The sequence below is a fragment of the Lytechinus variegatus genome, chromosome 6, assembly GCF_018143015.1.
Source record: "Lytechinus variegatus isolate NC3 chromosome 6, Lvar_3.0, whole genome shotgun sequence".
NCBI classification, from domain to species: Eukaryota; Metazoa; Echinodermata; class Echinoidea; order Temnopleuroida; family Toxopneustidae; genus Lytechinus; species Lytechinus variegatus.
In genome coordinates this window covers 36,479,163-36,497,103 of record NC_054745.1, presented here as the reverse complement: position 1 = coordinate 36,497,103, position 17,941 = coordinate 36,479,163, and the positions used below count along the sequence as shown (strand labels likewise).

General features: G+C 36.7%; 1 protein-coding gene across 1 annotated transcript; it reads right to left on the bottom strand.

The window, feature by feature from the left end:
- Positions 1–6,287: 6,287 nt before the first annotated feature.
- On the bottom strand, positions 6,288–17,491 carry LOC121417786 (protein NLRC5-like). The gene is made up of 4 exons (XM_041611522.1): positions 17,188–17,491; positions 14,124–15,721; positions 13,901–13,956; positions 6,288–6,747 (listed from the first exon to the last, which is right to left on the bottom strand). The coding sequence occupies exons 1-4, from the start codon at positions 17,489–17,491 to the stop codon at positions 6,288–6,290; spliced, it is 2,418 nt and encodes an 805-aa protein (XP_041467456.1).
- Between the last annotated feature and the right edge of the window lie 450 nt (positions 17,492–17,941).

Here is a 17,941-nt window from a genome sequence, read left to right as displayed (position 1 = left end):
GGCGCCTTAAGGCCTATTTTTTCAAAGCCTTGGCCTTGAACATTCAAGCCTTGGCCTTGAGAGGGCCTTGGCCTTGGCCTTGAGGATTTTGAGCCTTGAAATTTCAAGGCATTTTCAAGGCATTTTCAAGGCTTTTTCAAGGCATTTTGTATTTTGTACTTTCATTTGTTTTATAAAAGTAATTATAAATGTTTCAATTGTTCTGTATATCTAATGACACTAAATACTACCAGTCAGCAGAAGCAGTAAGTGTACTTAGCAGTGCCATCAATTGCAATTATCATCACATAATTATGTAACAAAGAGAAGTGATGAAAATTAATATTATTTATTGGTAATATGATGTAATCATGACTAATAAGGATAATGACAATATCAATAATAATGATAATAATTATGATAAGGATTATGATAAGGATTATAGTCAGTGGCGTAACTACAGGGGAGGGGGGCATGGGGGCACGTGCCCCCCCCAATCGGCTGACTAAAAAAAGGAGGAAAAGAGGGAGAAAGGAAGAGAAACGTAGTGGGAAAGAAGACATTAATGTTCATTATAATGTTATAATTATGTTATGTTACATTACACAAGAAACATTTTTTTCATATAAATGAAACATAATTGGCTCCGGGCATATATGTCTTCATTGTTCCTGGTTCTCCCATTATCTGTTTACCGAGATATATAATCCTGTTATACTAAAACCTCCCGTTTTCAAGTCAATATACACCAAACTACCAAATATATTTCCTCGCACTTCGAGTTATTCTTTTACATTTACAATAGTATGCTTCTTTTTCATGAATACTTTAAGTGATTGTCCCATTTTAAGGTCTTAATATAAAACATTTCCTGTCCGTGCTTACGTTCGCAGTAGTGGATTGGTGAAAGATGTTTGCTCTCCATCAGTTCCTAGAATGAGTCCTTAAAATGTCCCTTTTTCTGTTTTCTGATTTGAATATCAAAAATTTTCAGCTCGCGCTTCGCGCTCGCATAATTTGGTTAGTGAACTACATAAGGTCTTCTTGAATTCCTGTCACATGGATATACTCAAACAAAACTCACATCAAACTTGTGCCATTCAGTATGATATTATTTACAATTTATTTCAGTTGATTTTGTTTGATTTCCAATTAGAAATAAAAATGGTTTCTCACTGATAAAATTCAGGACAAAAAAAAAATACAATGTAGATTCTCAAAAAAAGATATCACTTATTTCCACTTCAACTTTACCTTGTCTCGAGACACCCAAAACTGATAAATATCTCTACAACTGAATATACCTTTGATCGACCTGTTTCAAAGTTTCATTTGTCTATCTTCAACATACCTTCAAAATACCTTCAAAATAATTGGTTTGTTTTGCAATATCACAACTCACTCTATGAAGGATCCTGTACTGATCCACTCATAACCTGAATCACATTCAAATATAATATAATCAATATAACACTTAACTCCAACTTCTCGACCCTTTGTTCTAATCACCTATCAATATTAAACATTTCATTTTCAAAACACTGCGAACTCCATGCAGTTTACCATTTCGCCAAGAACATCATAAATTCAAATATAATCAACTTTGCTGTTATCATCAGAGTTTTTTTTTTGTCTAAAACTGTCGTCTTTTCCTCTTAAACATCGTTTGCCTCATCTCAACTCTAACATCAACTGTGAGGATCCTGTATTGATCCATCCACGAACACAAGTATTTATATTCAACATCAGTCAAGGACTGAGATAAAATAAAAAGCAACATATATTGAAAGTTCCCCTATAAAATCAAGTTTCTAAATAACTGAACGATTAATGTCCATCGGACTATCATTCTCATCAGTGTTTATAGTTCTATCAAACATTCCTGCTTCAGTTCGACAAACAATCACGTGTATACGTCACCAAAATCAATCGTATCTCTTGTTCGTTTACTCTCGGTGAATCTCGGGGAATCTCGTTGTCCTTCGCGACTTTCGGAAATGCTCGGCTTCAATGACCAGAAGTCGTCAGGGAATTACGTCCCACCTTGGCACCATCTAAAATTTAAATAAACCAAAACCCTTTCTACAATATATCCTAAAACAAATGTTTCTTCTCTTACTTGTAATTAACATTTAAATCCAATTCAAGTTTGTCTGATTTTCATACACTTATTTATCTCAGTTTTTCCAATACATTTGATTACTAACTAGTATAAACTTCAACTTCAAATGAAACTTTTCAACAACATTAAAGTCTCTATAAACCCAAGAAAATGTATATTGATTTCTACAAAGCTATCACAAATCACATTATATTATACATGTTATTTTTCTTCTTCCTTTTTCTTTTTGTATAACAAAAATTTAAGGATGGAAAAGTCATTTACACTCACCGATGACTTTCAGCAAAACAGGCTGAAAAAAATGATTTAAATACTGCTTTCTGACCTCATGCAGGTAATAATGATTAGCAGCTCACAAACTGGAAAATAAGGCTGCTCAAAAAGAAAATAAGCCTAGAGATATGCCTTCAGAATGGTAAGGAAAAATTGTAATTTCTCTACTGGCTTCAAAACTGCACATAAGCTGTGTGCTCACCGAAGTTAAAAATGGTGTCTGCCAAAACCTAATGGAAAACTACTGCACACACACCCTTGCCCTAAACTATCCCAAGCAGCTGGTCAAAAAAGAATGGATCCCTGCCTGGGACAAAAGGGACCTATCCAAGCACGGCATGGAAAAATCCACTGCCCTGGACAAAAGTAACTATTTCAATTAGCTATGGTCATCGATGGCAACCTAAATTAAAGAAGCTCTGCTCAATGAAGAATAAAATCAAATTCCTGTCTCTTTGCAACCTGGCTAGAGTACAAGATAAGGTTAAATAGTTTTGCAAAAAAAAGGGACAAATAAATAAATAAAATAAAATGTATTTTCAATGTGACAATTCCTACAAACAAGCCTTAAAATGCCCCTCTTCAGGTCTGAATTTCCTAAATTTTCAGCTCGTGCTTCGCGCTCGCATAATTTGATTAGTGAGATGGGTATGTTAATCATGATTACAAGTAATGTAATTCTAACAAAATCAGCAAGCGCTTATTGGCACTCCCATTAAATGACCGGTGGGATGTGTATAATCTTAATAGATAAGAGATTCCTAAAATATAGTCCTTAAAATCTTCCTGTTTGGGGTCAATATTTACAAAAATTTCAGTTCGCGCTTCGCGCTCGCATTATTTAGCGAGACAGGTACGTATCATAATTACAAAAGATTGATTGTAATGTCCCTTTTTAGGTTTGAATATCAAAAATTTTAAGCTCGCGCTTCGCGCTCGCATTATTTGACTAGTGAGATACATGTCCGTTTATTGGCACTGTCCTTATAAAAATATCTCTATTAGGTCAGTATACCTGGCAACTGGGCGCGCTTCGCGAGCTCACTAGGCAGTTCCAAGTTTTTGCTGGTGCCCCCCAATGCCGTGACCCACGTTACGCCACTGATTATAGTGATTTTATGACAGGAATAATTCTGACAGATCTGACTGCAATTTTGACAACAATTTTCATACTTTAAAAATAGCTTACTCTAAAGAATGATAACAAGGTTGATTTCTATTCCATTAGGTTTTCCTTGTATTATTTTCTTTGACCAACGAGAATGTTTTAAGTCTTAATGATATTCTGGAAAGATTCGGTAAACTTGAACACAAACTTCAATTTCGTCATTTCCAAATGGGCTATGGCATCAATGGCATGATGAGCCAAAAAAAATTTGAGGGACCAAGTATGGCATACAGAGCAAAATTTTAGGTTTCAAAATCAACAAATTTTTGGATTGTGCTTGCATAAATTATTGTTAAGTAAGGTTCGCATTCAATTTACACAAAAAAATGCTTAGAATGTCTACATGTAGTTATTAGGTCGGAATATTACAAATTTTTGAGCTCGCGCTTTGCGCTCGCATTATTTGATTGGTGAGTTATGTATCCTATCTATGAGTCACTAAAAGCAGTCCAGAACAGCTTCCTTTTGTGGTCAGTAAAAATTTCAGCTTGTGTTTGTGCTCGCGTTAATTTGTTTAGTAAGATGCACACCTTTTTCATGATTACAAAAACAGCTCGAAATATTTAAATTTCATTTCTTCTTACATCTTATTACAACATCTCGCAAGGATGCCCTTTTAACAGTGATTAGCACCATAATTGACCCAAACAAGTTTTACAACTTCAAAATTGATCTTTTTTTAAAACCACTTTCTCGCTATGCTTTCTATAGCGGGAAATTAAAGCCTAAATCAAAATATCTGTCTTATCAATTAGAAATCACTTAAAAAGCTTTGCTGAACTGCACCAAAATTCTCATTTTGACTTTGTAAATGCATTTTTGGCTTTGACCTCCCCCCCCAAAAAAAAATACATTCTGCTTCCCCTGTACCAGGTAGAGGAGAAAGACATATGTTGAGAATGGGCATGCGAGGATCAGATCACCTTGGTAATAATAATTATTGCAATGTGAATCGCATAGAACAATAATTTTTATGTCTAAATCTACATGATCTATTATGAAATTATTTTCGTTTTTATATGTACAAGGTTCAAAAATTTTGCTCGCTCACACCTTTTATACATTTGGTCATGCGTGTCATGTATGCCGCCTAAGCATTGTTGTCTATTTTTTCCCCATATATTGTACAATTGAAATGCCTTGGCCTTGGCCTTGAGGTTTTCAGGCCTTGGCCTTGGCCTTGGGTTTCCATGCCTTGGCCTCAGCCTTGGTTATTGAAGCCTTGGCCTTGGGTATTAAAGCCTTGGCCTTGGCCTTGGCCTTGGAGGTTTGAGCCTTGACTACAACACTGCCGCGTACTCAATCGCAACATTTCAGATAGGTTGACTAAAAATCTGATATCAGCAATGAAAAGACAATCGCGTCGTTCGTAGCGCGAATCGTGACAGTGGGAACTATGTATTGTCTATCAGTGCATGGAGGTAGAAATGCTTAGACCTCGTTCCAGTGTTGTGCAACCCTTTACGATCGTCACGATCGGCGTTTCGAAACTGATCACAAAATTTGTTCAATATTTCGAAACCGTTTGCCATGGCTAATCAAATAGCATCTGATTCGATAACTCCATGATTAAGACCGTCGTTTCAACTGTTCAATCGTAGTGGATATCGTAACAGTGGGGAACTAGGTATTACAATATAATGGAACTAGTCGAGTACGTAAATTGGGTGAACGCTGACCCCCCCCCCCCCCGGACTCATCGAAACTTACATTTTGTCATCCCTAGGACCTACTACACAATAATCAGGATGTCGATAAGAAAACAAAAAGTGGCCGTTTTGTGTAAGATTGAAGGCGGCAGTCTAAAGATCATTATCATATTTATTTCCCTTCAATTTAAAAGGGCCCTTTTTTATTACCCCACTGGCTATTTACTCCATAACTTTCCCTTCAGATTGCTTAAAAAACACCAAACTCAGGGATTCCATTAGAACTACAGTATTGTGTGAGGCATTACAAAAATGTTGTTTTTGAAGAATTCGTGTTATCATGGTATCTCACTGTAAATGACCTGCTTTCAGGAAAAAGCGCCCTCTTGTGTTTGGTTTTGAGCCTCAAGTTTAGTTTACATGGGTTGTAATACAGTGCTCTTTTGCCATGGAAACATATAAAGCCACTGATATTTGTTCATACATGCGCACATTATAGGCCAATGAGTTGGTCGATGCTGTTAGTTTTCATAATATTAAAAGAATTGTAAAGGGGGACAAGGCGATGCAACTATATAGTTAATTTTGGACAAAAAATGCATTTTTTTTTTCAAAGCAGGTGATTTACAGTGAAATGTTTTCTCTGTTACCAAAACAACAATAATTTAAAAAAATGTACTATGCACTAAATACAACATTGCATTTATAATGTAACCTCCGAGCTTGGTGACTAGAGACATTTGTAGGGAAAGTTTTGGGTAAATAGTTAATGTCACTCAAAGGGGGCGCCTGAAAATTGAAAAGCATGACAAAAAATAATTCTTCACTGCCCTCTTTAATTTCACATAGAACAATCACCTTTTTTGTTAATATCTTGATTATTTTGCGAGGGATTACAACAATATAAGTTTGATGAGTCCTTGGTTGTGGGTCTGCGGTAACCCCCGCCCCTCACGTATTCGACTAAACCGTTCCTTTTCTCGATGCGTTTCAGCGTTTTCAGAAAAATAGTTTAAATATAATATGAACAGTGGAAGCATTGGACCACTGCTTTAGATTTATATGTAAATCATATTATTTTGTTATAAGTAAGAACCTACCTAACGTATTTCATCGTCTCCACGTGTCTGCAGCAGTCAATGAGGTAAACCAAATCATCCTCATCTGTGCTCTTCACCCCTGCCAGACAGAGCTCATGTAGGTTCTTTGTATGTTCCTTAATCAGCATACCCAGTCCTCTCATTGTCTCTCTTGAAACACAACTCTTAACCGATGATGGACTATGAAGAAAGATGCGTCTGAGTTTCTGTCCCCCTGTCCGACGAAGACCAGCGTTGATATGGGCAATGTCTCCCTCTGCGTCATCGATATTGATATCGATATCTACCAAACCAGGGAGCGATGAGATCAGACCTTTATAGTTTTGTGATGTCACATTCTTGGCTGATAGGTTTGTGACGGATGGTAGTTCAGGAAGAGATGAAGGGAAACTCAATGATGCGTCTGAGATGGTGAGATGGTGCAGTGAGGTGAAGGATCTGAGACAGGACCACACCCTTGTAGTAATTTCAGGAGACAAATAACATATCTTTATCTGAAAGAAATATACAATATCTGATTTTATTTCTATCTTTCAGATATTTCTAAAAACAAAGTAAATATTCAAATACTATTTAAACGGATGCACTATTCACACTCAAAAATGAATTATTGGTAAATACAAATGCGATAACCAGCAAACATTGAAAGCGCTTTACATACAGTGTCTCCAAAATTATTTGTACACTTCATACAGCAATGCAAAATGAAAATACGAACTATATTGGAATGAAAAACTCCACACTTGGCGATAATGAAATATATGTCATATTAAAAAGAGGGGTGTATGCCTGTTGTTTTTTTACCTGGTTGCAATTTCTGAAACTAATGCGTGGTCATGAACGTTAAAAATAAGTAAACAATGAAGATGGGGTGGTTACTCCACAAGGAAAGAAAAATATGCAACATAATGAAATGGGGAAAATAACTAAATAATTAGGGATCAGGGAAAGGAATAGAAAACAGGAGGAGATGGAATATGTAAATAATTAAAAAGGTTTGCTGTGATTAAGATGCAATAAGCGATTTTTTTTTAAATTTAGATGTACATAAACCTTTTAGCTTCCTCTCATATTAACAGGAATGAATTTAAAAAATCTGGGGAAGTAAATATAAAAGTGTTCTGTATAGGCCTAAGTGCCATACGAGTCGTTGGCAGGTTATATTGAATAACTCGTCAAGTTTCGTAATGGTGAATTCATTATTTCCTCGAAATATATTATTAAAGATGGAGGGTGGTTCTTGGTTGCTAACTTGCACATGAGTATTTTTTTGTAAACAAATGCACACCAAGTTACCAATAATGCATATAGCATTTCCATTTATTTGGAAGCAGGATAAAATAGCATTCTACGTTAAATGCTTTGCTCACGAGCATATAGGTGCCGCGGTCGCAGATCGAACCCCGGACTTTCTGTACATTAGACCACTCGGCCACGGTACCTCCACATTATTCGATTGATATCGTTAATTTTTAGATTATCGTTTTGATAAATAAGACCATCAAAATAGACCTAGCTTATAATCTGCATTGCCTTTCTTTGTAAAAGTAACAATATATTTAACATAAATGTTGCCTTGTTTACCATGCGAGTATGCTTCAGCTATAAATAGGATAGAATTAATGTTCATTAAAAATGATATAAGAATGTTAGGGGGGATATCCATTTAATTGTGTTTATTACATCAGCGTTTGTCAATATTTTATTACATACACATGTATAACTATCTATGTGATTTTTCCAACCTAAAAATGGCGTTGAAGCTGTATGTTGTATATTATCTCTACATGCTCAAAGAATTCGATAGAGTAGTCATTAAATGTGTTACTAAATAGCATGAAGTTGGTTTTGGCCTTAACCAATTTTGCCAATGAATTTAGTTCGAAATTGACTATCTGATAAAGAGTTTCTTTATTTATTTTGAGAAAAAAAGACTGGTTTCATCCCCATACAGACCGATGATCCGCTAAAGTTATTGATATAAAGCATGAAAGGAAGCTTACCAGTATGGAACCCTGAGGTTTATCAGTTGTGACATATGATTTTCAATGCAAAGTTGCAAACATATAGGTGGCAATCGTGTTGATGATTACGGAACCAGTTACGGAACCAATCTAAAGCAATGCCTTTTATATCATAAACGGACAGTTCACATGAAAGATCTATGTGGTCCATCGTATCGAAAGCTTTAGAAAAATCTAAGAACATGCATATTTTGTAGGAACAAATGTAAAAAGGGTTTGCTACTTTGTTGGTGAGAGACGAGATAGCATGTCATTTATTTTGATTATAATTAGCGGTTAGAGCATAGTACTTACATAGTTCTCACATTCTAAAGCAAGAGAGCTACATCAAAATAAAGAAGAGAAGTCATTAGGATTTGCCGAATTTGCAAAATGTGTCAAATTCGAAAGCAAATACCATGATGTAACAAAATTAATGATTCCAAGATTTAAAAAAAATAAGATTCATGAAGATATACAAGACGATTTGGTGTATACGGGAACGTATACGTATATACAGTGCGTACCAAAAAAAACGAAACCGAGATTTTTAGATGATTTATCAAAACTTAATCACAAACACAATAGAAATTGACCTACCATTGTAAAGCTTAGAATCTCCCCTTTCATCTGATATTACTTATATTATTTCTCATTGATGCATAAGTGAGCAAAACTTTTGAAATCTGATCTTTAATTTGATACCTTAATTGCAGAAAATGGTCCAGAAATAGCGAAGTTCTGGCTATTTGAAGTAAGGCTTTACATTGGTAGGTCATTTGTCTATTGTATTTGTGATTATGTTAAGATAAATCGTAGCTTAATCTCGTTTTTTTATAGGACGCACTATATATATATATATATATATATATATATATATATATATATATATATATCCACTTAGTATGGGATTGCTTGAGGTTTTCAAAGAGTGCTCAATGCCGGGGCAGAGCAAATATATATTCATACCGTGGTCAGTTCCGTCCAGTACCGTCGGTTTCACGCTTTCGGCGATCTTCAGGCAGGCTGATGGTTTGACGACTTGGTTGAGTCTGCATGCTGCGATGGGTCGTCACACATGATTGGTTTTCTGAGGGGTCTTGGCACTTTCATATTATTTCTGATCTTTTGTTTAGGCACTTTTTGCTATTGGTGATTATGACGTATTTCTCTACTAGGTAGAAATTGCAGAGCTCACTCTTTCTTAGGTTAGTGTTAGACTTCTTCTCTATCCCCCACGTTAAATCAAATTTGGTGTTTGCTTCCTTTAGTTTCTATATATACTTAGAGAGTTGGGTTTCATTTTTGTATTTTTCGTGTTTCATTGCCTCAACAAAAGATCAGAAATAATATCAAAGTGCCGCCACAGACACCAGCCAAGACCCCACAGACAACCCCAGGGGGCCACTTCCATTCACGAGTGGATACCATGCGCGACCATGGGGTCTCGAAAAGCACCCTAAACACGTAATTTTCATATTCTGAAAATGCACCCCTTAACAAGTATTGGCGTGTGAAACCCTACCCTTAACAAGTCTTGGAAACAAAACGATACTCTTGGCAAATATTCCCTGAAACGAACCCCTAAACAAGTACAGGAATGTTTTATTGTTACGGGTCCTTCGGTCGTCGGCTTTACCTTATTTGGTTTAGTATGACCCCACCTTCGACACCTCGCGCAAATCGGACTCTAAACACATAGTGTTGGGGCAGAAAGGACATCCTTTTTAAAACATTTAATTTTGTTTTATCAACCCCGCAAAGTCGACCCTTAACACGTAATTTTCCTAGCGAAATAGATACCCTTTTTTCTTTATTTTTGTGTTTTTGACACCCTTATCACGTTACGTACGTAACGTGCCCTATCGTGAAAAAGACATCCTTTTTACGTGTTTTTTTGGTCTCGCATGGTATCCACTCGTCAATGTAAGTGGCCCCCCCCCCCCCCGGGCAGAAAACCAATAAGGTGTAACGACCCATCGCAGCATGCAGACTCAACCAAGTCGTCAAACCATCAGTCTGCCTGAAGATCGCCGAAAGCGTGAAACTGACGGTAGTGGACGGAACTGACCAAGGTATGAATATATATATATATATATATATATATATATATATATATATATATATATATATATATATATATATATATATATATATATATATGTAACAAATAGTGGTACTAAAATACGAGCTGTGATTGACTACATTTGTACCACATAAGCCCTGCGCGTCTTCATTTACTAAGCGCATACAATGCATTGAACCTTCTTTTTGTTATAGTGACGTCACCATTTCCCTGACCCGTGCAGGGTACATTTTGGATGGTACTTACGAATCTATCCGCGAATTCACCCTTCCATTTTCTCGCGTCCAACAAGCTAAGTAGGCGTTGTACAATTTACTACAAAAAACAGTGAACGTTCTATCATACACATTACTGGTCCATATGAGCTTCAAATATAAAGTTATCTCTCGTGCATGTCTATTTCAGCTTCGGTCTCGGTGAAATAAACCTGCACTCGGGATAATTTTATTTTTCCATTATATTGTACAATAAGTTTAAAATAAGGGCAATTCCACGGTCTGTCGCATTACACTATTAAGTGCTTTTGTTTTTCTTTTTTTATAGTAATTGGTGTTGTCAATTTCACAGGGGTGAGTCTTACCGTCAAATTTATACTATCAATGTATCTTGATAAAACAATACATACATACATACATGCAAAGGATGTATAATATATTGTGGACGCTATACCGTCCAAGAAATCGGTCAGTTGCATTAAGGCCTGGTCACACCGCTCGAGCGTTGTTGGAGCGGTCGTGGAGCGGAAGGGAAAGAGAGTCGAATTTCGCTCACAAAATTGGGTAAAAATCGAAAACAAAAAACAAAACAATCGAAATCGAAAATGGTGAACGGTAGCGAGTGGTGATGATTTTTTTTTCTCTCCGCTCCACGACCGCTCCAACAACGCTCGGGCGGTGTGACCAGGCCTTTAAAGAAAAAAAGAAATGGAAAAGTTGACTGATTACTTTTAACCGGCGGGGGCAGTCAAGTATATTGCTTGACACATGCATGACCCCTGAAAAGGGGGTTTAAAGGTTTTTTTTTTTCATTTTTGGACGCAGGCCGTGCGTGCACTCGTTAAGGCTATTAAAAACGCCGATATTTATCTAGATCCATAGAGGGGAGACCTTTGAAGGACCTGTCAAAAACCAAAAATTGGCAAGGTCTTCAGTCTCCAAGATCACTGAAATTTGTCATCTCTGTTGTGGAATAGCTCAGAAAGACCCCTCAAAGAACTCTGAAAGACACCTGTCCTATAAAGATATTTCAATGGTCTTTCAGAGATGTTTATGCTTCAAGTGATCTTTCAAAATTCTTTCCATAGACTTTGCCTGGTCCTTCAATTATCATTCGATGATATTTCAATCGTCTCTCATGGGTCTTACAGTAAAAATCTCCGTAAAAATCTTGAGAGACTGCCCAAAGATAATAGGAGACTAATAAGAACTTTGAAAATTCATTGAAAGACCACTGAAAAATCATCAGAAAACAATTTTCCTGTAAGACCACTGAAAGACTGTTTTGGACCGTTTCAAAAAGTTTTGGGACTCACGAGGAACATAAATTCCATTGAAAGATCTATCAGGAATCGTGAAAGACATCGGAGATCTTTGAAAGTTCGTTGAAAGACCCCTGAAAGATCAAGCAAGTTTTATCGTCTTTCAGCAGTCTTTCGGAGGTCTTGCTCTCTGTTGAATGGGGGTTTAATTGTTTGTGTGAGAAAAATCAAAATTTTTTGGGAATTATTTTTCATACAAGGATGCTCATAATTATATATGCAAATGATGTAGATATATTTACAATTTTTTTATTTGAAGAATTATTAAATTTGTAAAGATTACCATGAGCTTCCGTTCAATTTATATTGTTGTCTGAACTTGATTTCCAAATTTTTGTCTATTTTCCTCATTTGCAAATTATTATGGCTAATTTGCATCAAATGCAAATTTTGTAATTTTCGTATGCTTGCCTATCTAATGACTTTTAATATGGTATTACTTTCCTGTAATGCATTTCCATATTCCAATTTCAATAGATAATCTTTGTGCAATTTTTGAGGAATGTATTACCAGTCCGTTTTCTCGAATATTTATTACATGTTGGATACTTATTTGCATAATATGCAAATGACATTACAAACACTAAGCTTAATATAAACGTATTCAACGTGCTTAGTGATAGCAGCATAGTAATTTCAAAATTATTGAAATTTTTAAGCAGTCAATGAGAGAAAAATCACAATATCTTGACATTTTTTCCATATATGGATGCTTATTTGCATATTATGCAAATGAGGTACATTTGTTTGCAGTTTTGAATAAAAACATTGAATACAATTATTTATCATTACTTTTCGCTCGAATTTAATTGTTTTGGACACTTAATTAGTAATTTTTTACTATTTTCCTTATTTTTAAAAACTTTTATGACTAATTTGCATAATATGCAAATTTCATAAATTTCCACAGCTTGGATTTTTGGGGACTTTTAGTATGTTGTTCAGGGGACCTTCCTGGAAAGCATTGCAGTGGAATATCAAGTGTTGCAATTAGTGGTGGGTCAGACCCTATATTGACTGGACTATAATGTGTGCACCTTTCCAAGAAATGTGCTGGTGAAATGTCCTGCCCTGTAGTTTCTGCAAAATACTGGAATCATCTACCTGCTGCAGCGAAGATGGCTTCCAATGATTACCAGATAAAGAAAGCCATTACATCCCATCAGTTTTACTAAGATGATATTGGACTGCATAGACTATAAAGCTGACCCTTCTAAGGTAATGGTTTAGTGGCCAAAAATGAAGCAATATGTGGAGCGCTTTGTAACTGAACTGAGCGTGGTGACACCTTAGGCAAGAAAGAGAGAGCGCAGTCAAATGAGTCAAAGACGTCCCTCGTCTCCAGAAACTTTATCGAAATAATGCTTAGCTACGGCTATATTTCATGTTCATATTCATAGATTCAAGATCTAAGGTGAATGTAACATGTGGATCAGCAGATAAGGGGTATAGAATAGAATGTGGATCATGGTTTTGTGAATAAAAGAAAAAGACTTTACTTACACAGAATTCAACTGAGTAGTCTTGACAAACAGGTCAACCAGGTCTTGTCCGTATCTGTCCATATCCCCCGAAACAGATAGTCGGTGATGTTTCTTAGATTGATCTTGAAATAAAAGGGTGAGCCCTCGAGATGTCAATTCTAATTCATTCATCCTTTTCGACGACTGTGCAACCCATTGTTGAAGTGTCACGTTCATCATGTTTATAGAGTGATAATGATGATGATCTACGAATTCTCTTTGGGGGCTAGTATCGGTTGTTATCTTGAAAGTGTTACTCGTATCTTCGATTACGACGGATACGTTAAGCTCCTTCGCATTAGGTATAGACGAGAGTACACTTGAGTAACAGCTAGGCGTCATTCTCTCGGCTGACAAACGAGTAAATGATGACAGCTCAGGAAGAGACGATGGAAAACTTAGAGAAGAGTCTGTGATGCTGATGGTACGCAAGCTAGGGAATAATGTGAGGCACGACCACAATCTTCTTGTCACGTCAGCCGTAAGTATCGAATCCTTGAACATCAATATTCTTACCTAGTATCAGAGGAGATGGGAAGAAAACACATGGTGGTAGAATGGAAATGTTAAGAAAGAAGGCAATACATAGAACGGATTCTGAAGGAAATATGAAATTTAAATGATCTTCAGAAGCAGTGACTATTTCTTTGTTGAATAAATGAGTGTATAATGGTTTAAAATACCTTAAGTTGCAGTTGCTTGGGGAGATTTTGAAGTCCAACGACAGTGTAAATAGTTGGTGCCTTTAAAATCATACTCTGTGCAGTGATGCATCTTTGAACCAACGAAGACATGTCTCCTCCTCTATCCTTGGACTCTGATGAACAGTCAAGTAGAATGCGATATCGCTCACTCTCTTCTAAATGCTCGTTTGCAAGGAGAGCCTCCATTATTCGTATTCCTAGATTCCTGTCTGTGCCAGCAGCAAACCGGATGAGTTGTTCATAGTCTCCGATGTTTAAATTAATTTGCCACAATATTCGGTCCAACTTAGATACTCTTAACCACAACAGTATGCGCCATGTTTCATTGGCGAGGAATTTACCCGCCGAATGTTCTTGTGCTAATTTGTGATAAAATTCAATGAGAGTTGAGGTCGTCTCGTCGGACTGAGGAAGGTTTGCAATTGGGAGAGTCGTCTTAGATACTATTCCGAGATCGCATGCGGTATCAAGGATAGCAGGAGCTGTTTGGAAATCTTGGAGCGTAAAGATTAGTTTCTTGGCATCATCCAGTAAACCGTAGAGCGCAACTCTGCCTAACTCGTTAACTATCGTACTTAGGATTTCGAGAGTAAATGGGACCCTTGACGTAGTTGACCCTGAACGAGCATTCGCATGGTGCATCAAAAATATATTTACACTGTCAAACAACTCCGTTTGGGTACTGATGTTACTACCCAGTTGGTCCTCATTCCACAGATGACAGATCATTAGACAAAAGAGAGGTGTTTTAATGAGTTCATAGATAAGTATTTGTTCTCTTAGGTATCCCTTCAGCGATTCTTGTAACAGTTGCCCCTTTTCGCCATCATGATTGAGTGTAAAGAACCTTTCAATGTACTCTTCTGAATTTTTCGGTGAAAATCCTTCGATCCACATTTTTGTGTATACCCTTGCAATGTCATCTTGATTGAAGTAGTTCTCTAGATGAGGGCGTGTTGTTACAAGCACGCGGCATTGGGGAAACTCGTCACATCGAATGACGCTGACAATATTGTTCCGTGAAGAAATGCCTGCATATTCATCCAGTCCGTCAAGTATGATGTGACAGATCCCTTGATTTTCACGAATGAAACTCTCAATACCGTCCGATGTGAGATCGTGGACGTCGCTTAAGAGTTGAGATTTGATTGCGTCGCCAATCGATGTCCTGTGGCTTGTGTTACGAAATTTAACAACAAAAAGAAGTGGTAAGTGTTGCAATGCCGATCCCTTTTCCTCTTGAGCCCAGTCATAAGCTATTTTTGCAACAGCTGTTGTCTTCCCAACTCCAGCTGGGGCTGAAATGAGAATTCGAGATGGCAGTCTCCCGCTTACTTTCGTCGAAAATATGTTATCAACAGAGCCCTCCAGTTCTTCTTTCTTTTTGGTATCTCTTCCACTCGAGTCTTTCCTCATCATTGTTACAACCGTATGCAAATCTTTGAGCTCAGCGTAATCTGATTTATCCCAGGGCTTCAGTTGAATTTTGCACATTTTATTTAGGTACTTGTTTCTCAATTTCTGACGACATTGTCCCACAGTCAATGATTCCGAGATCTTCTTGCCGGAAATTACATCTGAAGCCCAAACAAAAGTGTGTTATATGTTAATTAAAAAAAACAAGTGAAGTAATTATTATACCTGTGATTTCAGAGCTTGAATGCACGAGATAGAAATAAATTAGTAATTAATTTAATTATTGTTAATATTGTATTATAATTATCATTGTTGTTGTTACTATTATTATTATTAGGACAAGTATTATTACTTTCATTGCTGCTATCATTAGGCCTATTTATATCATTGATACTATTATCGTTATTATTGTTATAATTATTTATTTTGTCATAGAACAAACAGATTATAAAACCTAATATGTTAAAATTAGATTACAGTAAAGAAAAGAAAATTAGAGTAAAAAAAATTGCCATGAGCCAGAGCTCGCAAAAATAAAGTGCATGCTGTTGCCCAGACGCATGCGAACCCTCAAAGAAAAAAACATGGATAAGATCTTGCACGTTGCCGTTATATAAATTGCAATTATTTGCTAGAGCTCATGTGCGTACTGAGGTGAACGGGATGCGAATTTATTGTTCTCACACTATTTTCAGACCCCAATATTAATATTTATGACTTTCGTCTTCGGATTAAGAGTACGCATGCGCGGAGACTTATTTTTACAAAATTGTGGTCATTCACGTTGCATGCCATTAATGAATCAGCACCCTCAAATTACCTGTACCATTATAAGATCCAATTATCAAATTGTCCTTAATGACAAGAACAAATGCAAGGCTCGACGAGGCTAGACTAGGGCATTAACGTAATCTCAAATCTGAACCTGTCTAATGCCTGCAGCTCATGTATCCGAACTATATCATGGTTAACTTAAAACTGTTTAAAGGTACAATAGATCGAGTTGCAGCAAACAATTAGCCCTGCTATTTCATGAGAAAGCATTTTAAATCAATTAAGGCTAGTTGTCCAAATATTATCAGTTTTTAGATGTGTTACATTAATGAACACTAGTCATTGAAAAAAATTAAACATGAAAATGGGAAAGGAAGAAAATATAAAGGGAAGTGGAGACATAAAAAGAAAATAAAGAGTGGTACGATATGTCTGAGGCAATTCTTTGTTGAGCATATTGAAAAAAAAAATCGTATGTAGGTTTACTAAGGTGGAACCCCACTATATATAGCCACCTCAAATTAAGCCTGGGGTACTCTGGCGCCGCTCTGCGTGTAATGAATCTCGCATATGGTTTTATATTATTTTCCTGTTATTTACAATTCCCTCTTCTACAGCAGCATAATGATGCATTTAAAAAAACATTTAAACGTATTTTACCAGTGAGTGAGTAATCATGCGTTGCCATTTACTTCTGGCCAGCGAGTATAGGCCTACTTCGGTGTGGTTGACATTTGAAAATTGCCTAATAATACCTTGTCTTTTGTGATTCTTAGATATGCCGGATTATAGGCATTTGTGCATGTCGATAAAGAGAGGACATTCGAAACTTTTTCAATGAGAGACCTATTACCTGGAGTACTTAAAGTCCCCTTGAGATGAGTTTCAGCAAGCATGATCAGATTAGCGTCAATGAGAGCTTGTTTCAGTGTTGGAAGCTGATTGGATGGCTCCACTCCCTGCCTCCAGTCAAACAGCATGTCACGTGTTCCCTTACACGTGACCCGTCCTTCTAATCTGCTTGACTCTGTGTATCTTTTGATAGCTGCAGGTTTGAATCCGAGTGATCTCCCTAAGGTCTCCATTTGTTCACCAGTCTCGATCTCTTCAGCCAACTGGGAGAGAATATCATCGGTAGTTCCGCCATTAATCGCCATCCCTGTGATATAATGGATAAATCTGAATCATTTCGATCCGTCATTCATACCATACAAGGCTCAACATTGTTATGTGGTAAATTGCCAATTCGTCTACTGCCATCCCGTCCACTCACCACATGGTCTACATTCATTTCGTCTAATGCCATTTCGTCCATCAACATTTCGTCTACCACCCATTTCGTCCAATCACCATTTCGTCTAATAGCCATTTATTCTAATAGCCAGTTAGTCTATAGCCAATTCGTCTACAACCATTTCGTCTACCAACCATTTCGTCTAAATCCTTTTGGTCTAATGCCAAATCGTCCATTAACAAGTTCGTCCACCGTTCATTTGCTCCAATAGCCATGTCGGCTAATTTCAGTTGGTCCAATATCCACATCGTCTACTTATCAACTCGTCCAATTGCCATTTCGTCTAATAGTCATTTCGTCCATCAACCATTAG